Below are 25,286 nucleotides of genomic sequence, written 5' to 3' on the forward strand. Positions count from 1 at the left end.
TATCCAAGGAGCTCCCAGGGGAGAATCAGCAATCTTTATGGGTGTCCAAAAGAAGTTCTTACTTCAGGAAGGTAACCTCCTAATAGGATGGCCTCCAATATAGAAACCAATGGAAGAACCTCAAACATACCCTAGATGACAAATCCTCCGGGGGGTAAAGGATCCCTCTACCTATACAGCTGGGGCCTCTTTTTATATTTTAGTGACATACTTGTATTAGTAAGTTTGATTCAACCATTATAGCCAGTTCTGCCAAAACAACAAAAAGTTTCTCTCAGACTGCATTGAGCTCCTAGGATAGGCATGTGACAGCAGCGTGTTGGCCCTGCTGCTCAGATGGTTGGGTGGGCGGAGGACCCGAGGCAGTGACAGCCCAGCAGCGGCTGCCTCACTCATCTCACCCGTTTTCCTTACTTCTTCCTGAGGCTGGACTCTGCATGGGCCGTCTGACTACCACCGCAAGCCGTAAAACTCCTATGTGCCTTTGGTGCCAACGTTCTTCTGGGGTGCTGTCAGAGCATAATCTGTCCCTAGATCGTGATGCAATTTTGATAGGAACTTTATGCTATCTGGAAGAATTGGATATAATGGTTAAATTAAACTTAGCACACCACACACACACACACACACACACACAGAGTTATGTAGATAAATATAGTAAGAGGACCAGCTTTGTGTAGGTAGGAGGAGCTCACAATGTTGAGGAGTCACATTTCAGTTAATTGATCGTTCTTAGTTCTATGGGGGTGATTATAAGAAGCACTTGACTTCGTCAATTAAGTTGTAGGTTCTAACAACAATAATCCATGTTATTTTAGATTTTGAGGGCATATCTATGCTTTAAACAAATGTTATCAAATGTATTCAATACACATAATCACATTAACCACACTTGAACGATTCGATCCTACATTTTATCTGACTGTACCCACGAGATGTTCTACGTATCCAAACACATGAAGCAGGGACTAGGATGCAAAAGTTCTTTCACTAATGCCCTCAACCAACAGCGAAACCAGCCATTATATATGCTTTCATGTGTATATACGTGTACTTCAAAAAGTGATGCGCCACAGGTCCTGAAGGCACTTGGTAAGGATTATTCAGAGTAGGATGGGGTCTTGGCATGGAGTATAACCCTGTAGGGACAGCATATGGCGCTGGAGGTCTCCAGGCTCCCGGTGGCACAGAACAGAACACAGAACAGGCGGTGCTCCTGACGCTGGAGGAGGAACAGTGGGATATGGCCCTGGAGATCGACACGGCATATTAAGATGCTGCCCTGCAATTCCTGGTGCCCAGGGTCCAGAAGAGATGGATCCCCGTGGACCTAAAGTACCAGCTGCAGCTGGGTCTTTGGGTGTGCCCTATGGCCTAGGTAGCTCTGGAATGAGCATATTTGGTGTAGCATATGGTTCTGTGAGGCCAGGGCCTGGCACAGAAGACCCGTAAGGAACACCAGGTGGGGAACATGATGGTCCCAAGGAGGAAAGGGTCCTGGGGGGTGGTCTGGTTGGAGGCATGGAGGGATACATTCCTGTTGGTACTGGTCCAAAAGGCACAGTAGAGGGTGCTGCACTAGTCGGCGGGAGTCCAGATGGCATTGCAGGTGGAGCACTTGGATACTGCACGGGCTGAGCCTGGCCAGCTTGGTCACAGCAGGCAGTTTGGCAGAGGGCTCTACAGGCAGCACATCTGCCAATGAAAATTCATCTGATATCTTCCCAGCAGGATCCAAGTCCTAGGTGTGGCACAGTGGAGGCTATGAGTCCAGAGAGACAGGCAATGGAGATCTGCTGGATCTCATGTTTGTAGGTCAGGATAGAGGATATAAACTCTCAGCTACTGAAGGGGCTTAAAAAGAGAGGACCGGGGGTTAAGGGAGTGTGGCATGGCAGTGTGGGGCAAGGGGGTGCCCAGGCGGGCCCTTGTCCAGGCACCTCTTCCCCCTGAGGGACCACACACAGAGGCATGGTATAGAATAGCGTTTATTCAGGGTAGAGGATGGGAGTTACAGAGGAGGTGAGAGAGAGAGAAGAGAAGTGGAGTGGAGGCCGGCCATGACCACGTGGAGAGAGGGGGTAGGGGAAGAGAGCCCAAGGGGCAGAGAGGTGAGAGTAGGATGTGGGAGAGTGGGGGGGAGAGGAGGGGCAAGTAGCCCCTTTTATAGTGGGCTAGATCTATAGGGCGGGGCATACCTGGCTATTGCCAGGTAGGTGTGGGGTGGAGCTTAGACAGAATACCAACAGCTACTGTTCCAGTTCCATGGCTGCCTGCTGCCAGACTCTTCGCTGTGATGGTCCTGGGCTCACCATCTGTAGTGTAAGCTCCAGTAAACTCTCTTCTCTGAGTTGCCTTGGTCATGGTGTCTTATCACAGGAACAAAAAAGTAACTAAACCGGGGCAGAAGGAGCAGGAATTCAAGGCCATCCTCAGCCTCATAGAGCATTGTCTCTCTTCAGTAGAGTGTTTGACAAGTGTGTGAGAGGCCCCAGGGTACAACCCTAGTACCAGGGAAACAAAAGGACAATGCTATAAAAAAATCTCCATCTGTAAGCTGCAGTCAGTCCTCTGAGCCTCAATGGCAGCCTGGTCTACAGAGTGAGTTCCAGTACAGCCAGGGCTACACAGAGAAACCTTGTCTTGAAAAAAGCAAGAAAGCAAGAAAAGTCTATATGTTGGAGAGCAGTGCAGGAAGTGCAGGAGGATAACTCGGGTCAAGCTCTGTCCTCTCCACAGTGGTTCACAGGCACACTCATTATCATAAAAGTAGATCACATACCTAGGTAGTGAAAAAACATTCTTGCCGGGAGGTGGTGGCACATGCCTTAAATCCCAGCACTTGGGAGGCAGAGGCAGGTGGATCTCTGAGTTCGAGGCCAGCCTGGTCTACAGAGTGAATTCCAGGACAGATAGCCAGGACTACACAGAGAAACTCAAAACACAAAAACAAAAAACCAAAACCAAACAAAAGCAAACAAAACTAAACAAAAAATCAAAAACATTCTTTGAGGTACAGTTCAGGCTCTCAAGAGGTGAGATTACAGCGGTAGGCTTGCATGTACTGCAATAATAAATTCCTTTTTTATTTTTTGAGACAGGTCCTCACCATATAGCCTACGCTGGACTGAAACTGGCTATATGCACCAGGCTGGCTTCACCTGCCTTGACCTCTGGAGTGCTGGGATTAAAGGGATGTACATCAGGTTTTCCTTTTTTCCCCCTGTAGAGACAGGGTTTCTTTATGCAGTTGAGGTTAGCCTTAACACTATGTAGATCAGGCTGGCCTCAAACTCCTTCTGCTTCCCACCCCTTGGGATTAGAAGTATATCCCACCGTAGGCACTTTGTAGTGAAAGTTTTCAACCAGACCCTTCCTCCAGAATTACAGAACTAAAAAGTTCCTATGGTTTTTTTTTTAATTCGATATATTTTTTATTTACATTTCAAATGATTTCCCCTTTTCTGCCCCGCCCCCCAAGTTCCTATGGTTTTAACGGTGGCACATTCAGGAATGCCCTGATGGGTTCAGTATGCAGATAACTGTATCCTCACATCCTAGGAGATGCAGAAGAGAGGGGAGTTGGGAAGGAGTAGAGTGGAGGTGGCGGTTGGCAAGTGAAGGCTGACCTGGGAGGCCAAAGGGCAACTCTTGATTATGACCCTGTGAGCTTGCTCTGATCGTCCTGTGAGTCAGGAACAAGGTCAAAGGCTGAGATGTTTTCAGCTCGAGGGCAATAAGGTAGTTCCCTCTCCACCCTTCCCCTTTGTAACACTCCTTGGTTAAAGGGAGGCTTTGTGAACCAATATGTCATCATGGGTGACACTATCCAACGTGGGCACCCGTGACTCTTCTTGCCTCTTACATTTTAAAGCGATTCCTTCCGGTGCTGGAGAGGGAAAGGCGTTCGTTGGTGGGCAGGCGTGTGCTTTCTGAGATGAGGTCAGAAAAGACAGTGTCGACTCCTGTCACTGTGGCACCTGGAGGGAGGTCGATCAGGAACTCATGATCTTTCAAGGCCATCCTGAGATATCTGAGATGAAGTCCCAAGAAATACAACAGCCTGGCGTGCCGTGGCATGGAGTGGCGTGGCGTGGCGCACCTTCATTCCCAACGCTCTAGGGGAAAAAACAATGAGGCAGAGGCAAGTGTAGATCTTTGTGAGTTCGAGGCCAGCCTAGTCTACATAGTGAGTTCCAGGCCACATAGAGCTACAAATTGAGATCCTGTCTCAAAATAAAAATTATATCAGGGAATAAAATTCTGTTAGGTAGCTGCTTGCCCAGTGTGCACAAGGCCCTGGGTTTGATCTCTAGCACAATATAAACCAGAAATCCTGGTGGTTGCTTATAGGGGTAATCTACTGTGTGGAAGCAACCTGTTAATAAAAAGCCAATGGCCAGCTTGGAAGGAGTAGAAGGTGGGGCAGCTAGAGAGACAGAGGAACTCTGGGAAAGAGTCGAGTGCGGGAAGATTCCCCATCCAGACTCAGGCATATGAAACTGAGGAGAGGTAACCAGCCATGTGGCAGACATAAAATAATACAAATGGGTTAATATAAATTACAAACTTGTCAGGAACCAAGCCTAGCAAATGATGTAGGCATTCCTTCATAAATAAATGATAAGTTCAGGAACTGGGGTGTGGGTGGAAAGGCCCTTGGTTACAGTTGCTTATAATCCCAGCTCCCTGGAGGTAGAGGAAGGAAGAGAGAAAGTTCAGAGAAGATCATGGAGAGTTCGAGCCAGCTGGGGTACACAGTCAGGGTCATACATAGCCCAGGCTGGCCTCGGACGCTTGGTCTTCCTCAATGTTGGGATGACAGGTGTGATTACACACCCTGCTTCGATATGGAATTTACTGTCCTTCTGCCTCAGCTCCTTAAATGCAGCTATAACAAGCATGAAACACCACACCCTGGTAAGGTTTCTCAGACAACCATCTTTCTCATTCTTCATGGCCTTGTTACGGGTAGCTGTGACTATTTTTCATAGAGGAGAAATCTGAGTCACTGCGGGTTGAAGTCACCCTTCTAAGGTCACAGAAATGCCCTGTGACAAGGTAGATATGTAAATGTAAATAGTCTGACAGGATAGATTATAACTCAGGGCTGCCTTGTGTGGGCTGTGTCTGAGCTGAATCTCTGTGAAGGAACAGGAGTGAGGCTGGAAGTCACTGGGAGGCTGCACCTGGGCTGCAGACAAAATATACAAAGACCAGAGGATGAGGAACATGCAAGACTCGCCTGAGTGAGCTGCAAAGGCCCATGGGAGGCCGGAAAATTAAACAATCCAAGCCCTCCAGTGAGACATGAGATACAGCTTCCAGGGTACTTGTGTGCGTGTGTGTGTGTGTGTGTGTGTGTGTGTGTGTGTGTGTACATGCATATGCATTTATGTGTGCAAAATATGTATATATACATGTGGATATGTGTGTGCATATATGTGTATATGTGTATATATGTGTGTGCACATGTGTGTAAATGTGTATATGTGTCTGTATGTGTGTTTAAGACAGGAGCTAATTCTGTAGCCCAGACTAGCTTGCAATTAATAGGAATCCTGGCTGTCTCAGCTTACTCTCTCTCAAGTACTGCAGGTGTGAGTCACCGCACCTGGCTATGGGCTGGCTATGAGGTGTCCCCATCCCCTAAGACAGGACAGCCAGATGGACATTTGGCTCTACTTCCTTTGGGCCTTTGAAATCTGCATGATGCACTCACACACAGTGGGAGCTGACCTCTGTCCAGCTAGGGGATCCTCAGGTAGCTGAGTGGAGAAGCAGCTTCCGTGGTACAAAATGGGGTGAGGGAAGCACTGAGGATCCCAGACAGGACAAGAGAAGATGTCCGGGATGTCTGTGCGGGAGACTGAGAAAGGGAAGAGAGTAAGGACAGGGGCAGGGCCCAACTGGGTTCTCAACCTCACAGCTCCTACTTCCTCCTCCGCCCACTCCAGCCTCAGCCTCTGGCCTCACCAATGGGCTGGCAAAAGGAAAATCTTAAGTCGAAAGTCCAACGAGTAGATGTTTCAGAGCTGGGACTCCTGGGTCCCCTGCACAGTCCTGGGACACATGGCCAAAGCTGGTGGGAACTATGGGGTTTGGGGCAGCTTGTTGCTTTTGGTAAGTTCTCCTCTGCCCAGGGCTGAGCTGGCATCCGAGGGAGGAAGGGAGGGAGGAAGAGGAGAAAAGGCTAGAATCCACATTCCCAGAGATGTGGGAGGAAGGCCTCTCAGCCAGGGACTTGAAGAAGCCAGGGAAGACCATTACTTGGAGAAGGAAGGAAGCTCTGCGTTTGGTGGAACACAGACAAGCTTTAGTGTAGTGGTGGCTGGTTTGAGAGGAAACCCGGGACCAGGCCGCTCATATGCACAGCCCAGACCCCTCCCTCAGACCCAGAGGCCAAGCCCTCACTCTCTTTCCACAAACCCAAAGTGTCCGGCTCTGGCCTACCTCCTTCAGGCCATTTTTCTTTTCCTCTTGAGCCCCCTCCCCCCCATCTTGGTCCATTTCTTCGTTCCCCCAATGCCTCTGGTTATATTTTTCAGAAACTGAAACTGCTCGTTTTATCTCTGGCCCTTATCAGGGAACCAAAGTTGGCTCCAGCTTTCCCGGCATTCCACTTCTGCCTTGGGTGACCGTCCTCCCAGCTGAGCACCAGTGTTGGGATTGACCTTTATCATCCCCCAGTCCCACACTCTTCTCCTTGGTCAAGGTTGAAGGGAAGGTCAGAGATCAAGAGAGTCTCAGTCAGTCCTGTTAGCTCCGCCTCCCCACTCTCACCTCAGCTAATTTCTGCCTACATGGTTCTCTCTAGGGTTTGTATGGTGGTTCTGTGGTCAGGGCAACTGGTGAGTAGCTCTACCTTTAATCATTGTCCTTGATAAAAGATGAGACCCCAGTTTCTCTGAGTCTGATGGTCTACGGTGGGCGGGGGACAAGGGTAGTTTCTTAGCTTGGGGCTGGGGGGTGGGGAGCACAGGGCGGTGGTGGGGAGAATAAAGGATGATCTATGTTTATCTAATTTGGAAGCTCCTCTCTAATTCTCAGATCTAAACCCAGTGAGAAACCTGAGGGCAGAGACTCAGAACAACACCTCCATCACCCTGAGGTGGGAGGTTCCTGAAGCCACTGACCCTCAGAACTTGACCTACTGGGTCCAGTGGCCCGGAGATGGTGGCGGCAATAATACTCGAAACACAACCGATACCAGTGTCACAGTGGAGAGGCTTACTCCTGCTTCTTCCTACGAATTTTCCGTGTGGGCAGAGAAAGATGGAGTCAGCGGCTCCCCTCAGACGCTCACGGCCAGCACAGGTGAGAGACAGACTCTCTTGGATTCTTTCTTTTGAAGAGATGGGTTTAAGAGCTGACAGTCTCTTAGGGTGGCAGATTCCACGATCCAAGAGAAATGGACTGAAATTCATACACGTGAATTCCTGGCTTTTATCATTCACATCAAATGTAACAAAAGGGATACAGGTGTGTGTGTGTGGGGGGGCACCACAGTTCATGTAGCCCAAGGGTTCTAAAAGTGGGCTCCTTTCTTTATTATGAGCATAGAGCACAAAATTGGCATTTTTAATCTCATAAAAATATTTTCCATCTCCATGGGTTGCCACTGGCTGTATACCAAGCACTCACACATCACACAAAACGTACGTCTCCCTGAGACTGTCAAGTCTCAGCCATCCAACACCCACCACTGGGGTGGTGGCACGGGACCGTGATTTACAGAAATACAACCAACAGGACCAGCTGATTTCCCACTTATTCAGGCCCCAAACACAGAGTAATCTAAGAACAGGGGTTCAGAGTGACAACAGTGTGGCCTTTTCTTTTGATTTTACCCCATGACCTGACCATGGATATAGAAATATCCACTGGAACAGGTGGCTATGTCACTAAAGACAGTGACTTCTACCTCGGAAGCCCTGGACTGTCACTTTCTCCCCTAGGCAGGGTCTCATGAGTACTAACTGACTATTCAGGCCATCAATCTTGTGTTGGCTTTATCCCTATGAGCACAATGACTGGGAGGTCATGAGTGCCCCTGTCATGTCATGGCCCCAAGACAGCACTTCACACCCCTCCCTTCAGTTGAGGGCCATGAAGTCCTTGGTACCAGTCAATGCACTTACTGCCACTTGGTACCTGGAGCTGTGTGGGCGTCTGCATGGCCAAATCCAGACTCATATGTATGTATGTATGTATGTATGTATGTATGTATGTATGCATGCATGTATGTGCATATTTATGTATTTATTTTTCCAAGAAGTGTTTCTTGGTGTAGTCTTGACTGTCCGGGAACTCAGACTAGGCTGGCTTTGAACTCACCAACTTCTTCCCTAGTGCTGGGATTAAAGGTGCACATCACCATATCTGGTGACTTACTTATGTTTGTATGTGTATATCTGTGTAGTATATGAGAGTGTGTATGTGTGTGTGTGTGTGTGTGTGTGTGTGTGTGTGTTTCTCAGCATTAAAGCAAAACCTTTGAATACATAAACATAGTCCATAAAGAAACTGGGAACTTTTCTGATCTTTATATTGTATCTAATTATAGAACATAACAGTTTCCCATATGATTTAGTTCATAAAAAGTCTGTAGCTTATTATCACTAGCAAAACCAAAGCTAAACATATTTAAGCCAGTGGTTTTTAACCTTGGTAATGTTGTAAACCTCCTGAATCTTTACGTTTATAAAGACATAGAGCGTACCTATAATTATTAGAAGGCAAAACCAACTTCTAACAGCATAAATAATTTAATGTTGCTAAAATTAATACTAAATGATTATTAGGTCTGGCTGTCAGTAAAGCATGTTCTTGTATATGAATGCCTGGAGGTGCTTTAATACCTCATTGACCAAGCATCATTTTAATTTTTTAAATTTTTTCTAATTTTAATTTTAATTTTTTTATTATATTCAACACAATATATATTTTATACCAATCATAAAAATGATGGACATGTTATTAAATGGACATAAAATGATAGTCTTTTTGTTTGTTTGTTTTGTTTTTAGTAGAGCTTAAAATCTTGACTCTTACTGTGGTAGAAACCCAAAATAAGAACAAGTTTTAGACATTGGAGTTCATTGTAATAAGGCTGTACTTCAATGTCCCTCACATCACCGAAGGATTTTACCTCCATAGTAGCTAAGCTAAGAGTTGACAGTTCTGCTGCACCAAGGAATGAACTGTAGGCACAATTGTTTGGATACAGATTTCCTGCTATGGTCAAAGCTATTTGACTTGAGTGACTTGAGTCATCTTTCTCAGCCCACTGGGAACAGGTTACATTCATTTAAGAATGTAAAAGTGTGTATATTAAGATGGTCTGTCCATGAAGTCATTCATCAACTGTTTCAATGAACAATGGTTCTGCTTGGAGGGTGGCACAGACATTAGGAGAGGGTGAGATTCTGGTTCATTGGCTGTGATAATTTTGAAAAGCATTCATTTCAGAAAAAGAGTAACTTATAAGGTCATCTTCTTCAAAATCGATACAATAATTATAAATATCAAGCAAACCATTCAGTCTCACTCTTTGTTGTTCTCTTACAAGCCACCTCCCAAATTAATTGTCTATGTTTCTTTTGGCTGTACAAGTAATTTTGCAATATGTAAGCTGTTCTGAAAACCATAGCATAGTGTACCCACATCAAATAAACAATCCTATTAATAGAGAGGCTGAGATGGGAGAAGCATGATTTCAAGACCATTCTGTGGTACACAGCATGACACTGTCACGTACAAACAAGCAGAAAGTATATATGGATTGTACAATATTGGACATATTGAAGTGGGCGGTGGTGGTACACGCCTGTAATGCCAGCACTCTGGGAGGCAGAGGCAGGCGGACTTCTGAGTTCGAGGCCAGCCTGGTCTACAGAGTGAGTTCCAGGACAGCCAGGACTATACAGATAAACCCTGTCTCGAGAAAAAAAACAAATAAAAAAAAACAAACCCAAAAAACAACAACAAAAAATTGGACATATCGCTCCAATTACTAAATTAGAGAGACCACTGGGTGACAGCCAACAAATTTCTAATTCCTCATAGTTTTGAATTTCAATCAATTAGGATATGTTGGTAATATTAATTTTCATATTAAGAGATATTAAGGAAAAGTGATTGTTACTTCCTGTTATTTTTGTTGTTAGAGGTGGAATTATGTTTGTGTGGGTTTGTTGAAAGATTACTTTCTTGCTTTTTCTAAAGTGTAGTTTCCCTCCTTGTGTTGGTGTTTTCCATCTATTATCCTTTGAAGGGTTAGGTTTGTAGAAAGATATTGTGTAATTTTGTTTTTGTCACGGAATATCTTGTTTTCTCTGTCTATGGTAATTGGGACTTTCGCTGGGTAGAGTAGCCTGGGTTGGCATTTGTGTTCTCTTAGGGTCTGTATGACATCTGCCCAGGATCTTTTAGCTTTCATAGTCTCTAGTGAGAAGTGTAATTCTGATAGGCCTGCCTTTATGTTACTTGACCTTTTTCCTTTACTGTTTTTTAATATTCTTTCTTTGTTTAGTGCATTTGGTGTTTTGATTATTATGTGATGGGAGGAATTTCTTTTCTGGTCCAGTCTGTTTAGAGTTCTGTAGGTTTCTTGTATGTTCATGGGCAACTCTCTCTTTTCTTTTCTTTTCTTTTCTTTTCTTTTCTTTTCTTTTCTTTTCTTTTCTTTTCTTTTCTTTTCTTTTCTTTTCCTTTCCATTCCTTTCCTTTCCTTTCTTTTCCTTTCCTTTCTTTTCTTTCTCTCTCTCTCTCTCTCTTTCTTTCTTTCTTTCTTTCTTTCTTTCTTTCTTTCTTTCTTTCTTTCTTTCTTTCTTTCTTTCTTTCTTTCTTTCTTTCTTTCTTTCTTTCTTTTTTGGTTCTTTGAGACAGGGTTTCTCTGTGTAGCTCTGGCTGTCCTGGGACTCACTCTGTAGACCAGGCTGGCCTCGAACTCAGAAATCCGCCTGCTTCTGCCTCCTGAGTACTGGGATTACAGGCGTGTGCCACCACCGCCTGGCGTGGGGCATCTCTTTCTTTAGGTTAGGGACATTTTCTTCTATAATTTTGTTGATAATATTTACTGGTCCCTTAAGTTCTTCACTCTCTTCTATACCTATTATCCTAAGGTTTGGTCTTCTCATTGTGTCCTGAATTTCCTGGATGTTTTGGGCATGCACCACCACTGCCCGACTTTAGGGGATTTTTGTGTTTCTTCTCTAAGGGCTTCCAGCTGTTTACCTGTGTTCTCCTGTATTTCTTTAAGGGAGTTGTTTATGTCCTTCATAAAGTCATCTGTCATCATCATGAGAAGTGATTTTAGATCTGAATCTTGCTTTTCTGATTTGATGGTGTATCCAGGTCTTGCTCTGGTGGAAGAATTGGGTTCTGATGATGCCAAGTAACCTTGGTTTCTGTTGCTTATGTTCTTACGCTTGCCTCCCACCATCTGGTTATCTCTAGTGCTACCTGCCCTCGCTATATCTGACTGGAGCCTGTCCTTCCTGTGATCCTGGTTGTGTCAGAAATCCTCAGAGTCAAGCTGTCTCTGTGATCCTGTGATTCTGGGATCCTGGGATCCTGAGATCCTGGTGTGACCAAGCTCCTGTGATCCTGTGATCCTGTGATCCTGTGATCCTGTGATCCTGTGATCTTGGGTGTGTTAGAGTGCCTGGGAGTGGCGCTTCTTCTGGGTGTTGTGGGACTGGCTACAGTGTTTGCACTCAAGTTCTGCTCAGGGCACCAGCACCAGACAGACGAGAAGGAACCCGTGCCACCGGTCTGGAGGAGTTCCTATATGTGTGTATTTATGTGTGTGTTCGTGTGTAGGTTTGTGTGGAGGGCAAAGTTGGTTTTCAAGTGTTTTCTCTGTGGATCAGTACCTTTAAAAAATTACATCTTTATTTATTGACATAGTATATATGTGCTTGTGCGCATCCACTTGAGAGTGGGTGTGACTCCATATTCCCAGCCAGGCTGTAATTCACTATGTAGCTCAGGCTGTCTTTGAACCTATGCCGTCTTCTTATCTCATCCCCCAAGACCTGAGCTGGTAGGCGTGGCACCGCTCCTTGTATTGAGGTAGGAAGAGACAGCCCAGTAAGAGGGAAGGATCCCTGACAGAGGCAAAAGAATGAGAGTCGGTCCCTGCTCCCACTGAGTCAAAAAGAAGACAAATTGTGCAGCTATTAAGATGCATGCAGAGGACCTTGGTGAGTCTGTTGCAGGCTTTCTGGTTGTCATTCCAAATCTGTGAGCCCCTTTGAGTCCTGTTAGTGGACTCTGTGGACTGTTTTCTTGTGGTGTCCTTGCCTCCTCAGGGTCCTACATTCCTTCCTCTTCTTCTTCCACAGGATTCCCCAAGCTCCACTACTTGGCAATGGGGTTTTGCATCTGTTTCCATCAGTTTCTAGAGGAATCCTCTCTCTCTCTCTAGTGACGATGGACAAGGCACCAGTCTCGGTGTATAGAAGAACATCATTAGAAATCATTTTCTCTCTGAGGTCTGGGTCGAATAGGCCTATACTTTTAAGAAGCCTGAGGGAAAGGTTCACCCTTATGGCCTGAATGTCAAGCTAGAATAGTCACTGGTTGGCCACTCTCACAATTTCTCGGCCACCTTGGCCTCATCATATCTGATAGACAGGACCAACTGCACATATTAGAGGTTTTGTTGGGGTTGGTATCTGAGACCCGCCACTTGAAGTATGGTCTGGTTACAGGACATAGTTGGTTCAGATCCCAAATCTTCCATTCCTGGGAGTCTTAGCTAGGAAGACCTGCAAAGATTTCTGGAAGTTTCCATTGCATTGGGTTCTGGAGATGCCCCCTGTCCCAATTGAGTTGGGTCTCCCGCTACTTGTATCAGAGATTCTTGAAAGTTCTAGAACATCTCATTGCTGCATGCAACCCATATTCGCCAAAGAAATATACAGAATGTTCATTTGTTTTAATGTGTTTGCTTTTTCTTTCTTTGCTTTCTTGATAGGAAATTCCTTTGTATCCCATGTTTGCTTCAAGTGTGTGGAAATCCTCCTGCCTCAGTTTTCTGAGTACTAGATTTACAGACATGAGCCACCATGCCTTTCTAGGTCTGACAGTATTTATGCACTGGTAAATTTTCCCAGCACTAAGTCTCAGCACAGTCTAGTGACAACCAGCCACATGCTAAGAGCTCAAAGGCAAACTGTGCCTCCATGGTGGACTTTCTAGGTGTGAGTCGTCCCTCCTCTGCCACTGGGTCTATGGATTCTGAAGAGAAAGAAAATAGGGGACCAGGACCAACACCTGATTTCCCTTTCTGTTCCCATTCCAGCTCCAAACCCAGTGAGAGAACTGAAGGTCGAAGGTCAGAGCAACATCTCCATCAGCCTGAGCTGGGATCCTCCTGAGAACTCCTCCCTGCAGGACCTCACCTACTGGGCCCAGTGCAGTAGAGATGGTGGTCAAAATGGGCCCCAGAATACACCAGACACCAAGGTCACTGTGGATGGACTTGATCCTGAGTCTCTCTATGAATGCTCTGTGTGGGTGGAGAAGAATGGGATCAATAGTGACAGGGTGACCATCACTAACGCCACAGGTGAGAGCAGACACCCTTTCCCTCCATGTCCCCTACCCTGTCTCTTCCCTGTCCCCTCTATCTTCCCCTCTGTTAATGTGTTCTGAGGATGGAGCTCATGGTGGCCTGGAGCTCACAGATCTCCTGCTAGCACTTCCTGGTTGTCTGGATTACAGGTGTGCACTATCACACCAGACTGGAAAGGTTTACTCTTTTTTTTTTTTAATTTTTTTTGATTGTTTTACACTTATTTTTTTATTTGTCCCCCTTCCCTTTCTCCCTCTCTCTCAGGCCCTGCTTGTTCTGGGCCCTGCTTGTTCCAGAAGACTGGACTGTTTTAAAGGGAATGTATCTACTTTTATTTAAGGGTTGAGTGCTTTGCCTGCATGTGTGCAAGGACACAGGTGCCTGAAGTGTCCTGGGGTCCAGGAGAGAGCATATGACTTCTCAGAATTTAACAGACAGTTGTGGCCACCCTGGAGTGCTGGGATCTGAAATGTGGGTCTCCTGAAGAGTAGTAAATGCTCTTCCCTGCTGACCCATCTCTCCAGCCTCCCCTCTGCTCCCTGATGCCTTTGTGGTTAATGGAACATGACAGAGGGTGGTTGGGAGCTGCCAGGAGAAGCTGGGGAAATAGAAATGAAGACACAGATTTCAACTTCCGTTTTCTCTGAGACACTCTAACAAAGAGGAAGAGAAAGGTGACATTGCTTTCCCCCCTGACCCCCAGACAGGGTTTCTCTGTGTAGCCCTGGCTGTCCTGGAACTCACTCTGTACAACAGGCTGGCCTCAAACTCAGAAATTCACCTGCCTCTGCCTCCTAAGTGCTGGGATTAAAGGTGTACGCCACCACAGCCCGGCTGACATTGCTCTTCGTGAGAGATTTTTATATACATACATTGATACATTGATGTTCTCTCCCTCTTCCTCTACCTCCCTCCCTGTCCATCTTCCTCTCTCTTCCTCTCTCTGTCCATTCAGACTGCAGTTTCCCCGAGTCTTTCCCTTCCAGTCCTTCACATTCTTTTCCCTCTCCCATCTCCTCCCCTGTTTCTCTTCAGAAAACAGCAGGCCTCTCATGCATATCAGCCAAGCATGGCATGTCAAGTTGCAGTGAGACTAGACACCTCACCTCATCTTGAGGCTGGCAGCAACCCAGTAGGAGTAAAGGGTCCCTAAAGCAGTCAAAAGAGTCAGAGATGGCCCCTGCTCCAACAGTTAGGAATCCCAGGAACAGATCAGGCTACACAAGCTTGACCGACATAGAGGGCCTAGGTCAGTCCTCTGTGGGTTCCCTGGTTCTCTGGTCTTGAGAGCCCCTTTGATTCTTGGTGCGATGACTCTGTGGGGTGTTTCCTTGTGGTGTCCTTGGTCCTTCTTGATCCTACAATTCTTCCTTCCATCTTCCACAGTCTTCCCAGAGCCCCACCTAATGTTTGGCTGTGGGTCTCTGCATCTGTTTCCATCAGTTGCTGGTTGAAGCCTCTCAAGACAACTGCTTTAGCTGCCAATCTACGAGTATGGCAGAATATCATAGGGATCATTTTGTCTCCCTGACCACTGGGCTCACCAGCCTCGGGGTCTCATGGCAGTGTCAGGGATGGGCTCCCAATCATGGCTTGGGTCTCAACCTGGACCAGACATTCCTTAGTCACTCCCACAATTTCTGGGCCACCTTGACCCCAGCACATCTGCTAGCAAGGATCAATTGCACAAAGAAGAGATTTTGTCTGGGTTGGTGTCTGAGTCCCTCACTTTGAGTCTTACCTGGTCACAAGAGTTAGCTGGTTAAGACTCCAGATCTCCCATCACTCGGAGTCTTAGCTACGGTGGTCCTCAGAGAGTTCTCAAAATTTCTATTGCATTTGGGTTCTGGAGGTGCCCCCTTCCAATTCAGTTGTGTCTCCCAGTACTTGTATCAGAGAATCTTGAAAGCTCTAGAACATCTCATTGCTGCATGCAACCCTTATTCTCCAAAGCAATAAAACAGTGTTTGAGGGAATATATATGCTTACATAAGTAATACATTTTTTGCTTACATCCATTCATACATGTATACATACTCAATAGATACATGCATAAATGGCATAGAGTATAGATCATACATTGATGGTAGCTGTTAGGTGATTGATCTATCACAGATGTAGATTCGATGATATTTAAATTATATAAATATATATATGTGTGTGTGTATATGTGTGTGTGTGTTTGTATGAATGCTTGTTTTAAATTATTTGCTTTTTCTTTCTTTGCTTTCTTGATAGAAGATTCCTTTGTATCCCATGTTTGCCTCAAGTGTGTAGAATTTCTCCTGCCTCAGCTTGCTGAGCACTAGATTTACAGACATGAGCCACCATGCCTTTCTAGGTCTGACATTATTAATTCACTGGTAAATTTTCCCAGCTCTGAGCACTAAGTCTCAGCACAGTCTAGTGACAACCAGCCACATCTAAGAGCTCAAAGGCAAACTGTGCCTCCATGGTGGACTTTCTAGGTGTGAGTCGTCCCTCCTCTGCCACTGGGTCTATGGCTTCTGAAGAGGCAGAAAATAGGGGACCAGGACCAACACCTGATTTCCCTTTCTGTCCCCATTCCAGCTCCAAACCCAGTGAGAGAACTGAAGGTCGAAGGTCAGAGCAACATCTCCATCAGCCTAAGCTGGGATCCTCCTGAGAACTCTTCCCTCCAGGACCTCACCTACTGGGCCCAGTGCAGTAGAGATGGTGGTCAAAATGGGACCCAGAGTACACCAGACACCAAGGTCACTGTGGATGGACTTGATCCTGAGTCTGTCTATGAATGCTCTGTGTGGGTGGAGAAGAATGGAATCAATAGTGACAGGGTGACCATCACTAACGCCACAGGTGAGAGCAGACACCCTTTCCCTCCATGTCCCCCACCCTGTCTCTTCCCTGTCCCCTCTATCTTCCCCTCTGTTAATGTGTTCTGAGGATGGAGCTCATGGTGGCCTGGAGCTCACAGATCTCCTGCTAGCACTTCCTGGCTGTCTGGATTACAGGTGTGCACCATCACACCAGACTGGAAAGGTTTACTCTTTTTTTTTTTTAATTTAGTTTGAATGTTTTACACTTATTTTTTAATTTGTTCCCCTTCCCTTTCTCCCTCTCTCTCAGGCCCTGCTTGTTCTGGGCCCTGCTCGTTCCGGAAGACTGGACTGTTTTAAAGGGAATGTATCTACTTTTATTTAAGGGTTGAGGGCTTTGCCTGCATGTGTGCAAGGACACAGGTGCCTGCAGTGTCCTGGGGTCCAGGAGAGAGCATATGACTTCTCAGAATTTAACAGATAGTTGTGGCCACCCTGGAGTGCTGGGAACTGAAATGTGGGTCTCCTGAAGAGTAGTAAATGCTCTTCCCTGCTGACCCCTCTCTCCAGCCTCCCCTCTGCTCCCTGATGCCTTTGTTGTTAATGGAACATGACAGAGGGTGGTTGGGAGCTGCCAGGAGAAATAGAAATAGAAATGAAGACACAGATTTCAACTTCCGTTTTCTCTGAGACACTCTAACACAGAGGAAGAGAAAGGTGACATTGCTTTCCCCCCTGACCCCCAGACAGGGTTTCTCTGTGTAGCCCTGGCTGTCCTGGAACTCACTCTGTACATCAGGCTGGCCTCAAACTCAGAAATCCACCTGCCTCTGCCTCCCAAGTGCTGGGATTACAGGTGTGCGTCACCACGGCCCGGCTGATATTGCTCTTCATGAGAGATTTTTATATACATACATTGATACATTGATGTTCTCTCCCTCTTCCTCTACCTCCCTCCCTGTCCATCTTCCTCTCTCTTCCTCTCTCTGTCCATTCAGACTGCAGTTTCCCCGAGTCTTTCCCTTCCAGTCCCTCACATTCTTCCTCCCTCTCCAATCTCCTTCTCCCCTGTTTCTCTTCAGAAAACAGCAGGCCTCTCATGCATATCAACCAAGCATGGCATGTCAAGTTGCAGTGAGACTAGACACCTCACCTCATCTTGAGGCTGGCTGAGGCAACCCAGTAGGAGTAAAGGGTCCCTAAAGCAGTCAAAAGAGTCAGAGATGGCCCCTGCTCCAACAGTTAGGGATCCCAGAAACAGATCAGGCTACACAAGTTTGACTGACATAGAGGGTCAGTCCTCTGTGGTTCCCTGGTTCTCTGGTCTCAGAGAGCCCCTTTGATTCCTGGTGAGATGACTCTGTGGGGTGTTTCCTTGTGGTGTCCTTGGTCCTTCTTGATCCTACAATTCTTCCTTCCATCTTCCACAGTCTTCCCAGAGCCCCACCTAATGTTTGGCTGTGGGTCTCTGCATCTGTTTCCATCAGTTGCTGGTTGAAGCCTCTCAAGACAACTGCTCTAGCTGCCAATCTACGAGCATGGCAGAATATCATAGGGATCATTTTGTCTCCCTGACCACTGGGCTCACCAGCCTCGGGGTCTCATGGCAGTGTCCAGGGATGGGCTCCCAATCATGGCTTGGGTCTCAACCTGGACCAGACATTCCTTAGTCACTCCCACAATTTCTGGGCCACCTTGACCCCAGCACATCTGCTAGGCAAGGATCAATTACACAAAGAAGAGGTTTTGTCTGGGTTGGTGTCTGAGTCCCTCACTTTGAGTCTTACCTGGTCACAAGAGTTAGCTGGTTAAGACTCCAGATCTCCCATCGCTCGGAGTCTTAGCTACGGTGGTCCTCAGAGAGTTCTCAAAATTTCTATTGCATTTGGGTTCTGGAGGTGCCCCCTTCCAATTCAGTTGTGTCTCCCAGTACTTGTATCAGAGAATCTTGAAAGCTCTAGAACATCTCATTGCTGCATGCAACCCTTATTCTCCAAAGCAATAAAACAGTGTTTGAGGGGATATATATGCTTACATAAGTAATACATTTTTTGCTTACATCCATTCATACATGTATACATACTCAATAGATACATGCATAAATAGCATAGAGTATAGATCATACATTGATGGTAGCTGTTAGGTGATTGATCTATCACAGATGTAGATTCGATGATATTTAAATTATATAAATGTATATATGTGTGTGTATATATGTGTGTGTGTTTGTATGAATGATTGTTTTAAATTATTTGCTTTTTCTTTCTTTGCTTTCTTGATAGAAGATTCCTTTGTATCCCATATTTGCCTCAAGTGTGTAGAATTTCTCCTGTCTCAGCTTGCTGAGCACTAGATTTACAGACATGAGCCACCATGCCTTTCTAGGTCTGACATTATTAATGCACTGGTAAATTTTCCCTGCTCTGAGCACTAAGTCTCAGCAGTAGTCTAGTGACAACCAGCCACATCTAAGAGCTCAAAGGCAAACTGTGCCTCCATGGTGGACTTTCTAGGTGTGAGTCGTCCCTCCTCTGCCACTGGGTCCATGGATTCTGAAGAGGCAGAAAATAGGGGACCAGGACCAACACTTGATTTCCCTTTCTGTCCCCATTCCAGCTCCAAACCCAGTGAGAGAACTGAAGGTCGAAGGTCAGAGCAACATCTCCATCAGCCTGAGCTGGGATCCTCCTGAGAACTCCTCCCTGCAGGACCTCATCTACTGGGCCCAGTGCAGTAGAGATGGTGGTCAAAATGGGACCCAGATTACAACAGACACCAAGGTCACTGTGGATGGACTTGATCCTGAGTCTGTCTATGAATGCTCTGTGTGGGTGGAGAAGAATGGGATCAATAGTGACAGGGTGAACATCACTAACGCCACAGGTGAGAGCAGACACCCTTTCCCTCCATGTCCCCACCCTGTCTCTTCCCTGTCCCCTCTATCTTCCTCTATGTTAATGTGTTCTGAGGATGGAGCTCATGGTGGCCTGGAGCTCACAGCTCTCCTGCTAGCACTTCCTGGTTGTCTGGATTACAGGTGTGCACTATCACACCAGACTGGAAAGGTTTACTCTTTTTTTTTAAATTTTTTTGAATGTTTTACATTTATTTTTTTATTTGTCCCCCTTCCCTTTCTCCCTCTCTCTCAGGCCCTGCTTGTTCTGGGCCCTGCTCATTCCGGAAGACTAGACTGTTTTAAAGGGAATGTATCTACTTTTATTTAAGGGTTGAGGGCTTTGCCTGCATGTGTGGAAGGACACGGATGCATCTAGTGTCCTGGGGTCCAGGAGAGAGCATATGACTTCTCAGAATTTAACAGACAGTTGTGGCCACCCTGGAGTGCTGGGAACTGAAATGTGGGTCTCCTGAAGAATAGTAAATGCTCTTCCCTGCTGACCCCTCTCTCCAGCCTCCCCTCTGCTCCCTGATGCCTTTGTTGTTAATGGAACATGACAGAGGGTGGTTGGGAGCTGCCAGGAGAAGGCGGGGAAATAGAAATGAAGACACAGATTTCAACTTCCGTTTTCTCTGAGACACTCTAACACAGAGGAAGAGAAAGGTGACATTGTTCTTCCCGCCCCTCCCCCCCTCCACGGGGTTTCTCTGTGTAGCCCTTGGCTGTTCTGGAACTCACTCTGTAGACCAGGCTGGCCTTGAACTCAGAAATCCACCTGCCTCTGCCTCCCAAGTGCTGGGATTACAGGTGTAGGCCACCACAGCCCAGCTGACATTGCTCTTCATGGGAGATATTTATATACATACATTGATACATTGATGTTCTCTCCCTCTTCCTCTACCTCCCTCTCTATATCTTCCTCTCTCTTCCTCTCTCTGTCCATTCAGACTGCAGTTTCCCCGAGTCTTTCCCTTCCAGTCCCTCACATTCTTCCTCCCTCCCCCATCTCCTTCTCCCCTGTTTCTCTTCAGAAAACAGCAGGCCTCTCATGCATATCAACCAAGCATGGCATGTCAAGTTGCAGTGAGACTAGACACCTCACCTCATCTTGAGGCTGGCAGAGGCAACCCAGTAGGACTAAAGGGTCCCTAATGCACGCAAAAGAGTCAGAGATGGCCCCTGCTCCAACAGTTAGGAATCCCAGGAACAGATCAGGCTACACAAGCTTGACCGACATAGAGGGCCTAGGTCAGTCCTCTGTGGGTTCCCTGGTTCTCTGGTCTTGAGAGCCCCTTTGATTCCTGGTGAGATGACTCTGTGGGGGTGTTTCCTTGTGGTGTCCTTGGTCCTTCTTGATCCTACAATTCTTCCTTCCATCTTCCACAGTCTTCCCAGAGCCCCACCTAATGTTTGGCTGTGGGCCTCTGCATCTGTTTCCATCAGTTGCTGGTTGAAGCCTCTCTCAAGACAACTGCTCTAGCTGCCAATCTACGAGTATAGCAGAATATCATAGGAATCATTTTGTCTCCCTGATCACTGGGTTCACCTGCCTCTGGGTCTCATGGCAGTGTCAGGGATGGACTCCCAATCATGGCTTGGGTCTCAAGCAGGACCAGACATTTCTTAGTCACTCCCACAATTTCTGGGCCAGTTTGACCCCAGCACATCTGCTAGCAAGGATCAATTGCATATATAAGAAGTTTTGTCTGGGTTGGTGTCTGAGTCTCTTTCCTTTAAGTCTTGCCTTGTTCCGGGAGTTAGCTGGTTAAGACTCCAGATCTCCCATTGTTTGGAGTCTTACTTAGAGTGACCCACAAATATTTCTGGAGGTTTCTATTGCATTTGGGTTCTGGAGGTGCCCTCTCCCAATTCAGTTGTGTCTCCCAGTACTTGTATCAGAGAATCTTGAAAGCTCTAGAACATCTCATTGCTGCATGCAATGCATATTCTCCAAAGCAATCAAATAGGGTTTGGGGGAATATATTCACTTGTTTTAAATCATTTGCTTTTTCTTTCTATCCTTTCTTGACAGGAGATTCCTTTGTATCTCACGTTTGCCTCAAGTGTGTAGAAATCCTCCTTGCTGAGTACTGGATTTACAGACATGAGCCACCATGCCTTTCTAAGTCTGACATTATTAATGCACTGGTAAATTTTCCCAGCTCTGAGCACTAAGTCTCAGCACAAAGGCAAACTCTAAGAGCTCAAAGGCAAACTGTGCCTCCATGGTGGACTTTCTAGGTGTGAGTCGTCCCTCCTCTGCCACTGGGTCCATGGTTTCAGAAGAGGCAGAAAATAGGGGACCAGGACCAACACCTGATTTCCCTTTCTGTCCCCATTCCAGCTCCAAACCCAGTGAGAGAACTGAAGGTCGAAGGTCAGAGCAACATCTCCATCAGCCTGAGCTGGGATCCTCCTGAGAACTCCAACCTGCAGGACCTCACCTACTGGGCCCAGTGCAGTAGAGATGGTGGTCAAAATGGGACCCAGAATACAACAGACACCAAGGTCACTGTGGATGGACTTGATCCTGAGTCTGTCTATGAATGCTCTGTGTGGGTGGAGAAGAATGGAATCTATAGTGACAGGGTGACCATCACTAACGCCACAGGTGAGAGCAGACACCCTTTCCCTCCATGTCCCCACACTGTCTCTTCCCTGTCCCCTCTATCTTCCCCTCTGTTAATGTGTTCTGAGGATGGAGCTCATGGTGGCCTGGAGCTCACAGCTCTCCTGCTAGCACTTCCTGGTTGTCTGGATTACAGCTGTTCACCATCACACCAGACTGGAAAGGTTTACTCTTTTTTTTTAAATTTAGTTTGAATGTTTTACACTTATTTTTTTATTTGTCCCCTTCCCTTTCTCCCTCTCTCTCAGGCCCTGCTTGTTCTGGGCCCTGCTTGTTCCGGAAGACTGGGCTGTTTTAAAGTTAATGCATCTACTTTTATTTAAGGGTTGAGGGCTTTGCCTGCATGTGTGCAAGGACACAGGTGCCTGCTGTGTCCTGGGGTCCAGAAGAGTGCATATGACTTCTCAGAATTTAACAGACAGTTGTGGCCACCCTGGAGTGCTGGGAACTGAAATGTGGGTCTCCTGAAGAGTAGTAAATGCTCTTCCCTGCTGACCCATCTCTCCAGCCTCCCCTCTGCTCCCTGATGCCTTTGTTGTTAATGGAACATGACAGAGGGTGGTTGGGAGATGGCAGGAGAAGGCGGGGAAATAGAAATGAAGACAGAGATTTCAACTTCTGTTTTCTCTGAGACACTCTAACACAGAGGAAGAGAAAGGTGACAGTGCTCTTCATGGGAGATTTTTATATACATACATTGATACATTGATGTTCTCTCCAACTTCCTCTCCCTCCCTACCCCTCTATATCTTCCTCTCTCTTCCTCTCTCTGTCCATTCAGACTGTAGTTTCCCCGAGTCTTTCCCTTCTAGTCCCTCACATTCTTTTCCCTCTCCCATCTCCTTCTCCCCTGTTTCTCTTCAGAAAACAGCAGGCCTCTCATGCATATCAACCAAGCATGGCATGTCAAGTTGCAGTGAGACTAGACACCTCACCTCATCTTGAGGCTGGCAGAGGCAACCCAGTAGGACTAAGGGGTCCCTAAAGCACGCAAAAGAGTCAGAGATGGCCCCTGCTCCAACAGTTAGGAATCCCAGGAACAGATCAGGCTACACAAGCTTGACCTCCATAGAGGGCCTAGGTCAGTCCTCTGTGGTTCCCTGGTTCTCTGGTCTTGAGAGCCCCTTTGATTCCTGGTGAGATGACTGTGGGGAATTTTCTTGTGGTGTCCTTGGTCCTTCTTGATCCTACAATTCTTCCTTCCATCTTCCACAGTCTTCCCAGAGCCCCACCTAATGTTTGGCTGTGGGTCTCTGCATCTGTTTCCATCAGTTGCTGGTTGAAGCCTCTCTCAAGACAACTGCTCTAGCTGCCAATCTACGAGTATAGCAGAATATCATAGGGATCATTTTGTCTCCCTAACCACTGGGTTCACCAGCCTCGGGGTCTCATGGCAGTGTCAGGGATGGGCTCCCAATCATGGCTTGGGTCTCAAGCAGGACCAGACATTCCTTAGTCACTACCAAAATTTCTGGGCTACCTTGATCCCAGCACATCTGCTAGGCAGGACCAATTGCACATATAAGAAGTTTGTCTGGGTTGGTGTCTGAGTCTCTTTCCTTTAAGTCTTGCCTTGTGAAGGAGTTAGCTGGTTAAGATTCCAGATCTCTCATTGTTTGGAGTCTTACTTAGAGTGACCCAGAAATATTTCTGGAAGTTTCTATTGCATTTGGGTTCTGGAGGTGTCCTCTCCCAATTCAGTTGTGTCTCCCAGTACTTGTATCAGAGAATCTTGAAAGCTCTAGAACATCTCATTGCTGCATGCAATGCATAATCTCCAAAGGAATAAAAAAGGTTTGGGGGAATATATTCACTTGTTTTAAATCATTTGCTTTTTCTTTCTATCATTTCTTGACAGGAGATTCCTTTGTATCTCACGTTTGCCTCAAGTGTGTAGAAATCCTCCTTGCTGAGCACTGGATTTACAGACATGAGCCACCATTCCTTTCTAGGTCTGACATTATTAATGCACTGGTAAATTTTCCCAGCTCTGAGCACTAAGTCTCAGCACAGTCTAGTGACAACCAGCCACATGCTAAGAGTTCAAAGGCAAACTGTGCCTCCATGGTGGACTTTCTAGGTGTGAGTCGTCCCTCCTCTGCCACTGGGTCCATGGTTTCAGAAGAGGCAGAAAATAGGGGACGAGGACCAACACCTGATTTCCCTTTCTGTTTCCATTCCAGCTCCAAACCCAGTGAGAAATCTGAAGGTCGAAGGTCAGAGCAACATCTCCATCAGCCTGAGCTGGGATCCTCCTGAGAACTCCTCCCTGCAGGACCTCACCTACTGGGCCCAGTGCAGTAGAGATGGTGGTCAAAATAGGACCCGGAATACAACAGACACCAAGGTCACTGTGGATGGACTTGATCCTGGGTCTGTCTCTGAATGCTCTGTGTGGGTGGAGAAGAATGGAATCTATAGTGACAGGGTGACCATCACTAGCACCACAGGTGAGAGTAGACACTCTTTCCCTCCATGTCCCCCACCCTGTCTCTTCCCTGTCCCCTCTATCTTCCCCTCTGTTAATGTGTTCTAAGGATGGAGCTCATGGTGGCCTGGAGCTCACAGCTCTCCTGCTAGCACTTCCTGGTTATCTGGATTACAGCTGTTCACCATCACACCAGACTGGAAAAGGTTTACTCTTTTTTTTTTTTAATTTTGTTTGAATGTTTTAAGCTTATTTTTTTATTTGTCCCCCTTCCCTTTCTCCCTCTTGCTCAGGCCCAACTTGTTCTGGGCCCTGCTTGTTGGGGAAGACTGGACTGTTTTAAAGGGAATGTATCTACTTTTATTTAAGGGTTGATACTTTGCCTGCATGTGTGGAAGGACACGGATGCACGCAGTATCTTGGGGTCCAGGAGAGAGCATATGATTATTCAGAATTTAACAGACAATTGTGGCCACCCTGGAGTGCTGGGAACTGAAAACTGGGTGTTCTGAAGAATAGTAAATGCTCTTCCCTGCTGACCCATCTCTCCAGCCTCCCTCTGCTCCCTGATGCCTTTGTGGTTAATGGAACATGACAGAGGGTTAGGAGCTGCCAGGAGAAGCTGGGGAAATAGAAATGAAGACACAGATTTCAACTTCCGTTTTCTCTGAGACACTCTGACACAGAGGAAGAGAAAGGTGACATTGCTTTCCCCCTCTCTCCCAGACAGGGTTTTTCTGTGTAGCCCTTGGCTGTTCTGGAACTCACTCTGTAGACCAGGCTGGCTTCAAACTCAGAAATCCACCTGCCTCTGCCTCCCAAGTGCTGGGATTACAGGTGTGCGTCACCACAGCCCGGCTGATATTGCTCTTCATGGGAGATTTTTATATACATACATTGATACATTGATGTTCTCTCCCTCTTCCTCTACCTCCCTCCCTGTCCATCTT

General features: G+C 46.6%; 1 protein-coding gene and 1 pseudogene across 1 annotated transcript in view; one reads left to right on the forward strand and one right to left on the reverse strand.

Moving 5' to 3' along the window:
• Positions 1-999: 999 nt before the first annotated feature.
• On the reverse strand, positions 1,000-6,510 carry LOC127666380 (MAPK-interacting and spindle-stabilizing protein-like; annotated as a pseudogene).
• Positions 6,511-6,916: 406 nt separating this feature from the next.
• Positions 6,917-25,286, forward strand: part of Ptprh (protein tyrosine phosphatase receptor type H) — a 40,688-nt gene continuing 22,318 nt past the window's right edge. The window contains exons 1-7 of the mRNA XM_052159371.1: positions 6,917-6,926; positions 7,051-7,317; positions 13,313-13,579; positions 16,157-16,423; positions 19,000-19,266; positions 21,624-21,890; positions 24,092-24,358. Of these exons, the coding sequence (XP_052015331.1) occupies positions 6,917-6,926; positions 7,051-7,317; positions 13,313-13,579; positions 16,157-16,423; positions 19,000-19,266; positions 21,624-21,890; positions 24,092-24,358 (1,612 nt within the window). The remainder of the gene's footprint in view (positions 6,927-7,050; positions 7,318-13,312; positions 13,580-16,156; positions 16,424-18,999; positions 19,267-21,623; positions 21,891-24,091; positions 24,359-25,286) is intronic.

This window comes from Apodemus sylvaticus, chromosome 1 (genome assembly GCF_947179515.1).
Source record: "Apodemus sylvaticus chromosome 1, mApoSyl1.1, whole genome shotgun sequence".
In the NCBI taxonomy this organism is placed as follows: Eukaryota; Metazoa; Chordata; class Mammalia; order Rodentia; family Muridae; genus Apodemus; species Apodemus sylvaticus.